The sequence below is a fragment of the Chiloscyllium punctatum genome, chromosome 19, assembly GCF_047496795.1.
Source record: "Chiloscyllium punctatum isolate Juve2018m chromosome 19, sChiPun1.3, whole genome shotgun sequence".
NCBI lineage: Eukaryota > Metazoa > Chordata > Chondrichthyes > Orectolobiformes > Hemiscylliidae > Chiloscyllium > Chiloscyllium punctatum.
Genome location: NC_092757.1, coordinates 88,160,800 through 88,173,424, shown reverse-complemented (window position 1 = coordinate 88,173,424; position 12,625 = coordinate 88,160,800). Strand labels below are relative to the sequence as shown.

General features: G+C 38.8%; 1 protein-coding gene across 4 annotated transcripts in view; it reads right to left on the bottom strand.

The window, feature by feature from the left end:
• trim37 (tripartite motif containing 37) overlaps positions 1–12,625 on the bottom strand; it is a 97,398-nt gene that overhangs the window by 59,808 nt on the left and 24,965 nt on the right. For all 4 annotated transcript variants that reach the window (XM_072589989.1, XM_072589990.1, XM_072589992.1 and 1 more), the window contains exons 9-13: positions 7,739–7,862; positions 7,161–7,228; positions 6,515–6,639; positions 4,372–4,422; positions 623–704 (exon numbers count right to left, since the gene is read on the bottom strand). In XM_072589989.1, the coding sequence (XP_072446090.1) occupies positions 623–704; positions 4,372–4,422; positions 6,515–6,639; positions 7,161–7,228; positions 7,739–7,862 (450 nt within the window). The remainder of the gene's footprint in view (positions 1–622; positions 705–4,371; positions 4,423–6,514; positions 6,640–7,160; positions 7,229–7,738; positions 7,863–12,625) is intronic.

Sequence of the window (12,625 nt, the reverse complement as noted above, 5' to 3'; positions counted from 1 at the left end):
CTCAGTTAGGGGCTACAGTAGGCTCCAATAGCTATACTCAGTTTCAACTTGTAGTCATATCTAGAAGTACCGTTTCAGCATCCACTTGAAAATTTGTCACTAATTTGTGGATTGTCCTTGCCCTGTTTGTTTTCATTCCAATTAATTAGAGTAGATTACTTACAGTGTGGAAACATGCCCTTCAGCCCAACAAATCTGCACCGACCTTCCAAAGAGCAACCCTACATTTACCCCTTCACCTAACACTATCGGCAATTTAGCCTGGCCAATTCACCTAACCTGCACATCTTTGTGACTGTGGGAGGAAACCGGAGCACCTGGAGGAAACCCACGCAGACACAGGGAGAATGTGCAAACTCCACACAGACAATTGCCCGAGGCGGGAATTGAACCCAGGTCCCTGGCGCTGTGAGACAACAGTGCTAACCACTGTGCCGCTTCAACACAACCACTGTCAATCCCTTCCCTAACATTCAATTCAAAGAATTGTTTTTGTGATATCATTATTGTAGATCTGTACTTACAAAGTCTTAAAACTTTGGCTCAAAGTTTACTCTATCAAAGCCTCCCTGTCCTTCTCCTGCCATCCCTGAAATAGTCAAACCCAGCCTTCCAAACTCACCGGGTAAACCTTCAGTCTCCAGCAAAGTCCAGACACTTGCAGAGGTGGACTGTACACTGGGTCTGCACGCTGACGCAAAGTGCTATTGAAACAGATTAAAAATGTGTCTATAACATAACCATTTTGAAACTGGGCTGTAAAGCAGTCAAAGTTCAGAAAACTTCAAAATTTCTTTCAAAAGGCCAAATAAAGTTCAAACAAATTTTAAAATGAATAACACACCTTAACTTTAATAAAGTTGCAAAACTGATTCATTACTAAATGAATATTAAATACAGCTATCCCTTACTTAGCACCCCAATAATTTCTGAAATAAAAAGATATCAAACTAAAATACATTCAACAAAAATCACTCCCATAGGAAACCACGTAGTAAGGTTGGGTTATCCTTAACATGTTAATTAACACATTCTTAATTAACACTGATTGACTGCTTGAATCCAATCGCCCCGCCAATACACTCTCTACTCAACTTTCAATATTCATTCCTACTTGCCATCCCCTGATGCACAGCGAGGGCTCAGGAGAGGGGCAGAAAATGAGGGGGCAAATATTGGCAAGCAAGAAACAATGAGCAGCTGAGGAGGGAGAGAGAGAAGGGAAAGAGAAGTGGCAAGAATTATTTAAAAGCAAAACAAACTGAGCATGTGCAGTTAGAAAGTAGTTCTTGGTGGATATGTACTAATTACACTAACACAAAAACTTACACAAACACCCAAATGAAAGTGTGCAATTCGAAGAGGCTTTAAACAGGAATATTTGTACCCGATTTAAGTGGGGAACACAACAGTATACCTCAGAGCATTTTTATAGCTATTTCCAATTTTAAACATTTAAGAACAATAATAACATCTCTTCAAGATATTAACAGGAAAAAAATAGGTAAAAACAAAGACAAACTATTTCCACTAGATAAGGATTCTAAAACTAGAGCTCATAGCCTAAAAAGTAGGGCCAGACCATTTAGATAGATGCTCGGAAGCACTTCCATACACTAAACATGGGAGATGTTTAGAACTTGTTAAATCTGTTAAGCAAAATTAATGTTAAGCAAGGTATTACATGATTATGGTCTAAAGATTATGGTCTATGGAGTTAGACGATAGATCAGCACATGCTCATTGAATGGCGAAGCAGGATTGTTAATATGCTTCTGTTGATGCTTTTACTTTCATTTTTCTACCTCAAATTTGTCTTCATAAGCACAGGCAGCAAGGGGAAAATGTGTATCTGCACGTTTCCTCTCTGCCTGAAAAAGGTGCAACTTCCTGCGAGGGAGTACTGACCAGCTGTCCGATCTAGATGTTGTAAAATGTAGTATCCCACCAAATAATATCAAAGTACTTTAAAAGGAGACATTGTACATGTTTTATTGATTGCACTACTGGGTTATTCTGAGTTGCATTTTTCTGTCCTATTTGGTGCTTAATTCAATAAATAGCTTAGGAGGCTGCTTTGTGTTAAACATAATATATTATCTCTTAGCAGCATTTAGCATCTGAGACCAAGCCAATCCAATCATTAATGCTCATGCATCATGCGGCAAGAGAGATAGGACGCAGGTGCCACAATTATAGGTAAAGTGTACTATTAACAAAAGCTTATAGTGATAGCCTGCAATGTGACTGTTAATTTACAAAATGGAAACAAATACACCAGCATGTGAAGTCTGGTTTCAAAGGAGTTTAAAATACTGATAGCTCTCTTATGATAAAATTATTTTTTTCATAAATTTAACCAGGGTTTATTTCCATAAAATTTGGACCAGCAGCACGACACCTGGTGTCAAGCACCACCCAGCGTCTCATCTCAGTAACTGCAGACAGCACTTTGAAGTTTATTGGAGATTAAAAAGGAATAGTTTATTACAATGATCAAGACAGGAGAGGAGAAATTGCCAATTAAAATCCGTTAAAATATACTTCATCAGTCAGTTTAAATATAGTTCAACTACATATCAACATGCAGAATAGATCAGGAAACTACAGACCTGTCAGTTTGACATCAATAGTGGGAAAATTGATGGAGGTCATAATATTGGAAAAGGTAAATATGCACTTAGAAAATTAAGTTAATACTAGACAGTCAACATTGCTTTGTTAATCTAGTAATTGCTTTGTTAAGGGCAGGTCATGTCAGGCAAATTTAATTGTGCTCTTTGACGAGGTGACACAGACAATCGATAAGGGTAGTTTTATGGAGATTGTACATCTGGATTTTCAAAAGCAAATTAGAAATGTTTATGATTGATGGGTCGTTGGCAGCATGGTTTTGAAGTTGGCTAAAGGATAGGAAACAGAGGGGTAGATATAGTTGGGGATTTCTCAGACGAGAGACAAATTGAAAGTGGTGTTCCCCAGGAATCATGGTTGGGACCCTTGCTTTTTCTGATTTATATAAAAGGATTTGGAAATGGGTGCTGAGCAAAAAAAAAAGATGAAACTGAGCCACAGAGAACAGTGAATTATGAGGACGATGCTGAGTGACATCATTGACAAGTGGCTAAATGGACAGTCACCTAGCAGATGAATTTCAATGCAGAGATGTGAGGTAATACATTTTAGGAGAAGAAACAGAGAGAGATAATACAGGGTCAATGGTGCAACTTTGAGGGCAATACAGGATCGGAGGGAGCTCGGGGTCACGTACATAATTCTCTGAAGGTGACCAAGTTGAAACTGTTGTTAAGGAAGTTTGTAGGATTCTTGATTTATAAATACAGGGAGAGAATATAAAAAGGAGATTATACTACACCTCTACAAATCATTGGTCAGACCACATTTGTCTTCAGGTCAGAGCACCTTATTTAAGAAATGACGTCAAAGCCCTAGAGACATTCAAAGGGGATTCAAGATCATGATCCCAGGCGTAAGGGATTTTAGATACAAGGAAAGATTAGAGAAATTGGCCTTAGTGTCCTTGGAGGAGAGAAGATTAACAGGTGACCTTATGGAGGTGTTCAAAATTATGAACAGTTTTGGCAGAGTAAAGAAGGATATTCTGTTTTGACTAGCTGGTGTGTTAGTATTTAAGGGTCACAATTTCAAGACTGTCAGCAAGAGACGAGGAGTGAGATGAAGAGAAATCTTGTTACTCAGAGTTGTTGGGACTGGAGAATGGAACTAGCTGGGTAGCTCTTTCAGGAGCCAGTACAGACACGATGGGTCAAAAAGCCTCTTTCAGCACTGCAAAATTCCATGATTCTAATAATCAATTACATCATTTCACGGGAAAAGATGGTAGCATCTATTAGTGATCTAGAATTAAACAGAAAATCTGCAGGAAGTTTATTATATTTATAAACTTCCCTTACTCAATCATCATCTAGAATTAGCTAGATTTTGTATATATTCTTTAGCCAAACACTTAATTATTAAGGTTTTACGACACTCATTTCTTCACCCCACTCCATATTGTCTGCTACATGATTTCATATTAAATATTTTAAATTCACCCTACCTAGTTCAGACTGCATGCCTCAGTAAGGATTCGTCAAATGGACTGGTTGAGATACACAGTCGCCTTTCCTGTTTGTACTGGTCCCAGAAACTCTATACAGGGATATTTTTCAAAATGGCTTTCTAACCACAGCAAATCAGCACAAAAACCCATTGAAGAACGACGAGCAAATAGAAGCCAAATGAACAGCATCAGCTACCATCCACAAAAAAAACTGAGTTTTTCAAAAAATATTACAGGTGTCAAATCACCGCAAACTATTCTTAATAGAAAGTACAGTATACAATTACCTGAAATTTGACAGAACAAATGTACTGAAGTCATAAGCAGGAACCAGTTCACTAGAAGGAAAAGAAAAATTAAATTTACAAGCGAAATTGCAGTTATCCAGTTTGCTGAGTTGACAAGAGGATGTAAAAATTTCACCAGCACTTAGCTGTACTGACATAAACTAAAAGTAAAACTCTCTCACTATTCTGACAGGCCTTTATATGTACATTAATGATCTTTTCACTATACTTTAAAAAATTAATTCATGTGGGCATGGCTGGCTAAGCCACATTTATTGGCCATGCCTAATTGCCAATCTGCAGTCACATATAGGGCAGACCAGGTAAGGTTAACAGTTTCCTTCTCTAAAAGGACCTTAGTGAACCAGACTGGTTTTTCCAGCAATTGACAACAGTTTCATGATCATCATTAGACTCTTAATTTCAGATTTTTATTGAATTCAAATTCCATCTACAAAGGCAGAATTTGAACCTAGATCCCAAGAACATTGCCTGAGTCTGTGGATTAATAGTCTAGCAAAAATACCACCAGACCTCTGTTTCCCCCTTACCTCTCAAATATTCTCGATAGAGGAAAAAAACTTGTGGCTTAAGAGATTTTAACAAGACATGAGGCAATACTATTATTGGCATTGCACTGGGAACATGCTGAAAAATTCTTACAAATTTTATGACAATCAAATAAATTATTTCTGAAGCAAAAATGCATTTTCATTTGTTTGAAACATTTGCTGTCCAAAAGGGCAGCAAAACAATTAACTCTTTCCAATATTGGCATAGTTTAGTCCCAAATGGTCAGAAGTGGATTTTATACAATCTCAAATTAAAATGGGGTGCCTGTATACTATCTTCCCTCCGTGCACCCTATCCCACACAGTAAGATTAAATTTATGAGCATAGCTCCAAATGCAGATTTGCACTTAGGCAGGAAGCGCATCAGCAGGAGAAGAAATGTGATAACATATGGCGACAGCCTTCAGAAAGTTTTAAAAGATATCTGAACCATTATCAGCCATTCAAAGGCTGCACTGTACATCAAGGGCACCACAGGCCTAAACTAATTCTTAAACATAGCACTTGCCTATTTGAAATAGCATTTATCAATTATCAAAAGGAAACTGTATATCATATAAAGTGAATACAAAGTCTTTTGTGGTACAGTAGTTGCGTTCCTACCTCTAGGAAAAAAGGTCTGAGTTCAAGACCCACATACTCCAAAGGCTTGTTATGATATCTCTGAACAAGATGATTGAAAATATCCATAAAGTGAATCTAGATCTTATGCAGATCTGCCTGCTTTTCTTGCTTATTACTATCACGTGTGTATACCAAGGATACAGTGAAAATTGTCGTTTTAAGTGCTTTACAAGCTGATTATACGATACAAGTGAATTAGGGTAACAGAACAGAGCGCAGGATACAAAGTTACAGCTGCCAAGAAGTTGCATAAAAGTAATTAACATGAAGATTAAAGACGCCCACTCAAAAATTCAGATAACAACAAGGAACAAGCACTTGCACATGAATAATACCAAGTGTTGCCACTGGTGTTCTAAGGTTTCTTGAACTGAACAAAACGGGATACTAGTCTATCCAAATTTCCTAATGCCATTGAGAAATAATTGCTGCTCTCCACTTTGCATTTGACAAGAGAAATTAAAACAGCTCTTAATATATTTGTTGACATCATGGTGTTTCAAGCCCATAAATTTCTCTCTCAACTTCCCCATTAAATCAACCAGAAATACCAAACTGAACCATGCTACAAACCAAGGTAAAACGCAAAACTTTGTGAAACTCAAATCTAAACTGCTGAAAATACACTTCAGTCAGAACCTGCGCACCTTATGCCAGAACTGAAAACAAACAGAATTATTTTAAATAAATATGGGGTGGGGGGTGGGGGGGAAGAGAGAAAAATCAAATTATAGACAATAACACCAAAGTAGCAGATTAAATTACCTGCAAACTGTGGGATAGAAACAAAATTCCATCTGCTGTGTATTATTAGCAATGCATTGTTAAAACACAAAGTATTACACCTTTTGTTTTTATGCTCGAGCTGCCTATCGACTGGTTATGTATTGTTAGCATTTTCTGCTTGCATCAGATTTCCAGCTTCCGCGTTTTTGTCTTATAATACCTGGTGAAGTCTGGTGGGACAGGTGTTGTGACAAATGAAGCCATGGGTTTACGATGGACTTGTTGGAACATTAGCAGGATTTCTTGACTTTTCAGAATTAATTCACTTTTACTGCAGGATCGCAGCTGTATGGAAACAAAAACATCTGCCAGACTTCATTTTAAAATCAGATTTATAAATATCAGCTTAAAATAAGAAAACTTATGAGGTGTGAGCCGCGAACTCTGTCTTCTCATTTGTGTAGGAAGCTCTGTTGCACTTTGCACCTCACTCAGGTGACCATTCTGCAAGTAAATACCAAGCAAGTACCAGTAAGTTAAATTATCGTAGTGGCAATAACAGCCAAACAGTTCTAACTTCATATATTTCTTAAGCTTAATAGCTGCCAAAGCCAGCTGTAGCACCACCAATACTAATGCAGTTAACTCAGGACAGACCGGGATCAGAATATCCGACATTCATAATCTGTGTCATTCAATATCTTGTTGCTGGTACACTTACCAGCTGGCTTTACAATAATTAGTTTTAGTCTTATGATATATTATCAAAAGGTCACTCTATCATAAGTTATTGGTAAAACTGCTAAGTTCAGTAATTATGAACCCAAGAGCCCCATAATTCATTTTCCTTCAGCCACTTTGGTTACCTGATGTTCTACTTCCTGTAGCAGTGACTCGAGCAGTTCAGTCTCCTGAGTCAATGATGTTTTCTGACCTAGAGAGAGAGAGATAGATAGATTATATTTAAATGTCTACCCTCTTGGCAGAAATTTACAGATTTTATCAAGATTACTTTGAGAGAGTTCATCCAGAAATGCACATTTCCTTAACAGAGAGCCTACAATGCAATAAGGCTGACACTACTGGTACAGTAGAGTGAGAAGGGCTCTGCTCTCAGCACAGATCATCTCTACCCAGCAAAAGGAACACCACCAAGATATTTCAAGTATCTGAAGGTAGTGGGTTGTGTCCCCAGATGGCAGGTAGTCACTCAGTCTGGTTATAGGGTAATGGGTGGGTCTAACGCTGGCCACTGGAAGGCGCCATTCATCTCCTGGGCATTCTGGCTGCTTTGTACCCATCTCATTTGTATCTGTAACAAACAGACCTCCCATTCCTGGAATGTAGTTAAGCAGTTACTGGGGATACACCGCACGAAGAAAACATATTTTGAAATCATTAAGTCTCGAATTATTGGTATATCTACAAAAGACGTAGACTGTACCCATTAAAGTTATAAGTTTGTTTTTCAGATGTGTGTCCAGTCTCGCAATCATCATTTCCACAGCATTCCTAATCTCTCTGACACGTTCATCCTTTGCACTGCGTACTGCTTCCACGTTTCTTTCCTGGTTACAAAAACAATTTTCATAATATCATAAGCCACATTGAAAAATAAATTAGGAAAATGTTCAATAGCAAGTTTTGGAAGACTTGTAGCTCAGGTTGAGGTTCTGATGTAGATTTGTTTATGAACAAATCAACGGCCCACCCATGGGCTCACCCATCTCTGGACTCATAGCAGAAGCGGTAATGCAAAGATTAGAACAAACAGTCTTACCACAAATTCAACCCAAACTCTGGGTCAGATATGTAGATGACACCTTTGTAATCATTAAAAACACAGAAATAGAGAACAGACACCGGATCATCAATGCCACACTCACGGGAATCCGATTCACTAGAGAGGAAGAATAGGAAAACCAATCCCATTCCTAGACGTGATGGTACAGAGAACTTCGAACGGAGAATTCACCACCAAGGTATACAGGAAAGCCACACACACAGACCAAGTCCTGAACTACGAAAGCAACCACCCCAACACACACAAAAGAAGTTGCATCAAGACACTGTTCAAAAGGGCCACAACACACTGCAGCACACCAGAACTGCAAAAAGAGGAAGAACACCTCTACAATGTATTTGCCAAAAACGGATACCCGTGCAATTTCATCAACAGATGCCGAAGGGAAAGACAACGGAATGAGGACATGCCACACTACCATACATCAAGGGCATTTCCGAACTGACAGCCAGACTACTGCGACCACTAGGACTCATAACAGCACACAAACCAACAGCCACTCTCAGACAACAACTCACCAGAACGAAGGACCAAATACCCAGCATGAGCAAAACCAATGTAGTGTACAAAATCCCATGCAAGGACTGCACAAAATACTACATAGGACAAACAGGAAGACAGCTAACGATCTGCATCCATGAACACCAACTAGCCACAAAACGACACGACCAGCTATCCTTAGTAGCCACACACGCAGATGACAAGCAACACGAGTTCGACTGGGACAACACTACTATTATAGGACAAGCCAAACAGAGAACAGCCAGGGAATTCCTAGCGGCATGGCACTCATCCACAGATTCAATCAATAAGTACATCGACCTGGACCCAATATACCGACCACTGCAGCGGACAGCTGGAACTGACAACCGGAAACGGCAGATTCAAATCACTATAAATGCCGGAGGAAAGATCACAGAAGCGCTTCACAGGAGGCTCCCAAGCACTGAGGATGTCACCTAGACAGGGGACGAAATGTCTGCAACACAAATACCCAGCTCGGTGAACAGAACCACAACAATGATTAATGATGCCCACAATAGACTTCGTAAAACAGCCAGGAAATTTTGCGCCAAAAATCTTTACTCACTAATGCAACAGACCATGAATGGACAGACACAGTGCAACAAGCCACAGACATTAGACAGTGAAAAATGCAGAAAATGAAAAACTAGACCTGCGGAAAAAAACTAGACAAATTTACACAAAATAACAACACAGAAGCATGGATAAAAAACGTATCTGACTGACCCTTAACAGACACTGAAAAAAAACATCTTAGTAAGAGGATTAAATTACACCTTTCAGGATGCGGACAAGAAATATTTCTTAGCAGCATTAGAAACAACACAAAGACAACCAACTCACAGAAGAAGCCCAGCAAACCATCAGACAGACAGCCGCAACAACATTAAGCAGGAAAGAAGGAAAGAAACACACTCCATACACAAAAGAAAGCACTAGAAAGACTAAAAAAAACATTGTTATCCTACCTACAGACAAAGGATGCTTGACAATCATTTTAAAATCAGAGACTAGATTGAGAAAGCGAATGCACTACTTGCAGATACCAACAAGTGGCGATAGACCCAACCCCCACAATTAGAGAACCAAATCACCAGAGTCAAAACAAAAGTCAAAAATCTGGAAAAATAAATAAGATCGACGTTCAAAAAAAAAATAAAACCAGATGGATCCAACACATCACGTTTCTACGGATTACCCAAAATTCATAAACCAGGAGTGGGCTAGCGGGGTGTTAAGGGGGTGTTTAAAATGGGAGCAATCATCACAACATCCACAGACGAAGCTGCATTAGAACATTATTTCAACAAGCCACCGCACACTGCAGCAGAGGAATGACGGAGAGCAGAGGAAAATCACCTATACCGTGTATTCAAAAAGAATGGGTACCCAATGAACACAGTCCATTGATTTCTCAGCAATAAACCCAAAAAAGCAGATAAAACATGTCCAGAATCCCTAGCCAATTTCCCCTACATGAAGGGCATCTTGGAAATGACTGCCAGACTACTCAGACTCTTTGACATCATGGCAGCCCACAAACCCACCAACACACTAAAAAGTAGCTAATGAACTCGAAAGACCCTATACAGACAACATTCCAAACTAATGTCATTTACAAAATACCTTGCAAGGACTGTAACAATCACTACATTGGACAAACAGGCAGAAAACTAGCCACAAGGATACATGAACATCAGCTATCCACAAATAGACATGACCCTCACTCACTAGTATCCTTACATATGAACGAGGAAGGACATCACTTCGGCTGTGACAACACATCCATCCTAGGACAAGCCAAACAGAGACACACGAGAATTCCTAGAAGCATGGCATTCCAACCTGAACTTTGTCAACAAAAGCATTGACTTGGATCCCATTTACCACCTCCTGAGAAAAATAACCGGAAACGACATCGCCAATCCAAGGAAACCCAAACACAAATAGACAGTGGGCTATAACACCAGTGCTTCATCCGGAGGCTCACTGAAGATGTTACCAAGTATGGTGACGAAACGTTCGAAAACGAACCTTCCAGCTCAGCAAGCAAACCTACATCTAAAATGTTTAATAAATTATCACTTACATTTGGCATTGTATTTGTAAAACTACTCTCACTTATAAGCATTTTGGAAAGTATCAGTTTGAATGATTTATTTTAAGTTATTGAAAAAGGCAAAATTAATCAAACTAAGGAAATGAGTAATCATGTGCTCAACTTTAAGTTACATTTTGCAAACACCAAAGATCCCTGTTTCTGCACTAATGTGCATGTGACTGTGCACAGCAGTCTGCAACTAAATTAATTGCTACCTACATGCTTTACTTTGCCCTACAAGCTGAAGCTTAAATTTTTAAAAGAAAAGTGAAAGAATAAGAACTAACTCTGATATCCTTAAGTAAAATGAAACATTTTCATCAGTGAAGAGCAGAATTAAACAAAACACCTATCAACTTCCTTCATTTTGTCACACAGTCAAGAAGTAAGGGATTTGTTCCCAGATTTTCAAATACTGAGGTCCTAGATCCAAACTGGAAAGCATTGTGCTTCCATTTAGCATTGACTTTAGAAATGTGCAAATATTGTGCACCTCAGGTCTAAGAACACTAACTATCATGTCTTGAGAATAACAATCTGAAACCTCAAAAGTGCCACAGTGAAGATCAAAGCCATGTACGTCTGGGCTGTTGGTCAGAGTCCAGCTAGCACCGATGGCAGAAATAACCATCTCTACAGAAAAAGTAGAGTACAAAATAAATTTAGCTATTCTCAGCCTATCTCCTAATGCAGAGGTCTAACCTTGGCTTCATGATAATAGCCTTGCCAATGGCTATCGGTTCAGCTTCACTTGAAATTTAAGTATACAATTTACTTTTACACAGTTCCAGAATGTGGCATTAAACAAGGACCCCGTTTTCCCCCTCAGTCATAAAAGAATCTATGACTTTATTCAAAAAGGAGTTGGGAGTTCTTATGGTGTTGTGGGCAACATGCAATTCTCAAAACAACATCACCAAATACAACTGGACTGCTTGTGCATCTGATTATAGTTTGAGAGATTTTGTGCACAAATTAACTACTCCATTATCCACTTTTCAAAAGTATTTCCTTGGTTTTGAATTTATTCACGTCAGTCCAAGAACATGAAAGGCACCATACAATTCCAAGTTGCTTTTCCTTTCTTTCTAGCCTTTTATTTCTGGACCATAGCTCGAAGTGTCTGAACTGGCATATTGCATGATTAGATAAAAGTATTCAAACCATATCCCAGCCCTTCACCTGTTTCCTTGTTCAAAGGTACAATGTCTTCACAAACCAAGAGAACACCCATCTGTCTGCTCATACAAATGAGAAATGCACAGCCTACAAGAATCCACACTATTGCTCCCTTCTTTCATTTAATAGCTTGGAGGCTTTGTCCTCAGCTTTTAAGAAATCACTGGCCCAAAGAATGCTTGAAGGCTGATGTGTGTATTGGTTCACAAAGCCAACTCACAACAGAATTATTAGCAGTCAGATAGAGATTGTATTCCTGTATTCCATATTCTGGAATTGTGTCACAAGTAAAGATCTGAACAATGATGGTGATAATTAACTTGCATTTATACACCTCCTTTACAATCTCCAGGTAATTGAAAGATGAACAAGAAAAACAGGCATTACGGAAAAGGAAAAGAATACTTAGAAGAGACAACCAAAAGTTCAGTCAAAAGAGAGTCATAAAAGGAGAAGAACGAACATAAAAAGAATGCCAGAGAGTGGGACTTGGGTGATTGGAAACACAATATCAACTGTGGGATGAAAATAAGGCTGGGGACTTTTTGGGGCAGGAGAAGTGCAACAGAAAGTTTGGAGCTACATCAGAGATGGGGAGAGACTAAAGATAAGGATTTTAAGTTACTTTTCACTACAGATTGAAATTTTCACGAGTAATAAGTGTATAGAGAAAGAGTAAAAATAAAACTTTATGATGTAATCATGGGTGATTTTTTATGAGC